Consider the following 1,026-nt stretch of genomic DNA (forward strand, 5'->3'; position numbering starts at 1 on the left):
GTGAGTGTCTGTTATAATGGAGGGGTGAGTGTCTGTTATAATGGAGGGGTGAGTGTCTGAGTGAGAGACAGGAGCTTCGGTGAACTTGTTGTAACTCGACTGATAGAATCTTCCGGTGAGTCACTAGAACACGTTGTGAGTTTCTATTGTCAGCGGAGACATGACAAACTGGTTAGACAACAATGAGTCTGCAGCTTCAAAGACAGCAGCCAACTGGCTCCTCTGTTTGGACGAGAGACACCGCAGCACGTCAGCAGAGTCAGGAATCTGACTTTTAGGCACGCAGGAGATCAGTTCCCCTTAGAAAAGCTGCTTCAATCACAGCACTGAATTAGTTTAACATGAAACAACCCGAAATTAACATCACCAAACCCACCAGACTCCATGTAAATAATCACTACTTTTAGCGTGTGTAGAGCAGCATATCTCCACCAGACTCCATGTAGATAATCACTACTTTTAGTGTGTATGAGCAGCATATCTCCACCAGACTCCATGTAAATAATCACTACTTTTAGTGTGTATAGAGCAGCATATGTCCACCAGACTCCATGTAAATAATTACTACTTTTAGTGTGTATAGAGGCTAAGCATCTCTAATAACAGCGTTAAGCCTCTCTATGTATGTGTGCGTGCACGGGTGTGTGTGTGTGTGTGTCTGTGTGTGTGTGTGTGTGTACCTGTGCTCAGGTGTTCTCCGTTAGGTGGTTGTAGATTGTCACAAATAACATCTCTGAAACAAAGATGAAAAATGATCATTACACTTCAATGTTATTTATATAATGGTTGCTTATATTATTATATGCTTATTGTTTGATTTTTTTGATTTCAAGTCACTTATTTGGGTACTATGGCAACCTCACGTTACTTTAAAAAAAATAATGAAACGCCACTTTACATTCATTCAGTTCTTTTTACACATTTTCTGTTGTTCGATTTCTTTTATTGTGAAAAACTGTGTGTGTCTGAGACTGTGTGTGTGTGTGTGTGTGTGTGTGTGTGTGTGTGTGTGTGTGTGTGTGTGTG

General features: G+C 40.6%; 1 protein-coding gene across 1 annotated transcript in view; it reads right to left on the minus strand.

Annotated features, from left to right (window-relative positions):
• Positions 1-1,026, minus strand: part of LOC117956049 (arf-GAP with Rho-GAP domain, ANK repeat and PH domain-containing protein 1) — a 31,475-nt gene that overhangs the window by 30,004 nt on the left and 445 nt on the right. Inside the window, exon 2 of the mRNA XM_034890891.1 lies at positions 681-733. Within this exon, the coding sequence (XP_034746782.1) occupies positions 681-733 (53 nt within the window). The remainder of the gene's footprint in view (positions 1-680; positions 734-1,026) is intronic.

This window comes from Etheostoma cragini, chromosome 13, assembly GCF_013103735.1.
Source record: "Etheostoma cragini isolate CJK2018 chromosome 13, CSU_Ecrag_1.0, whole genome shotgun sequence".
Classification (NCBI taxonomy): domain Eukaryota; kingdom Metazoa; phylum Chordata; class Actinopteri; order Perciformes; family Percidae; genus Etheostoma; species Etheostoma cragini.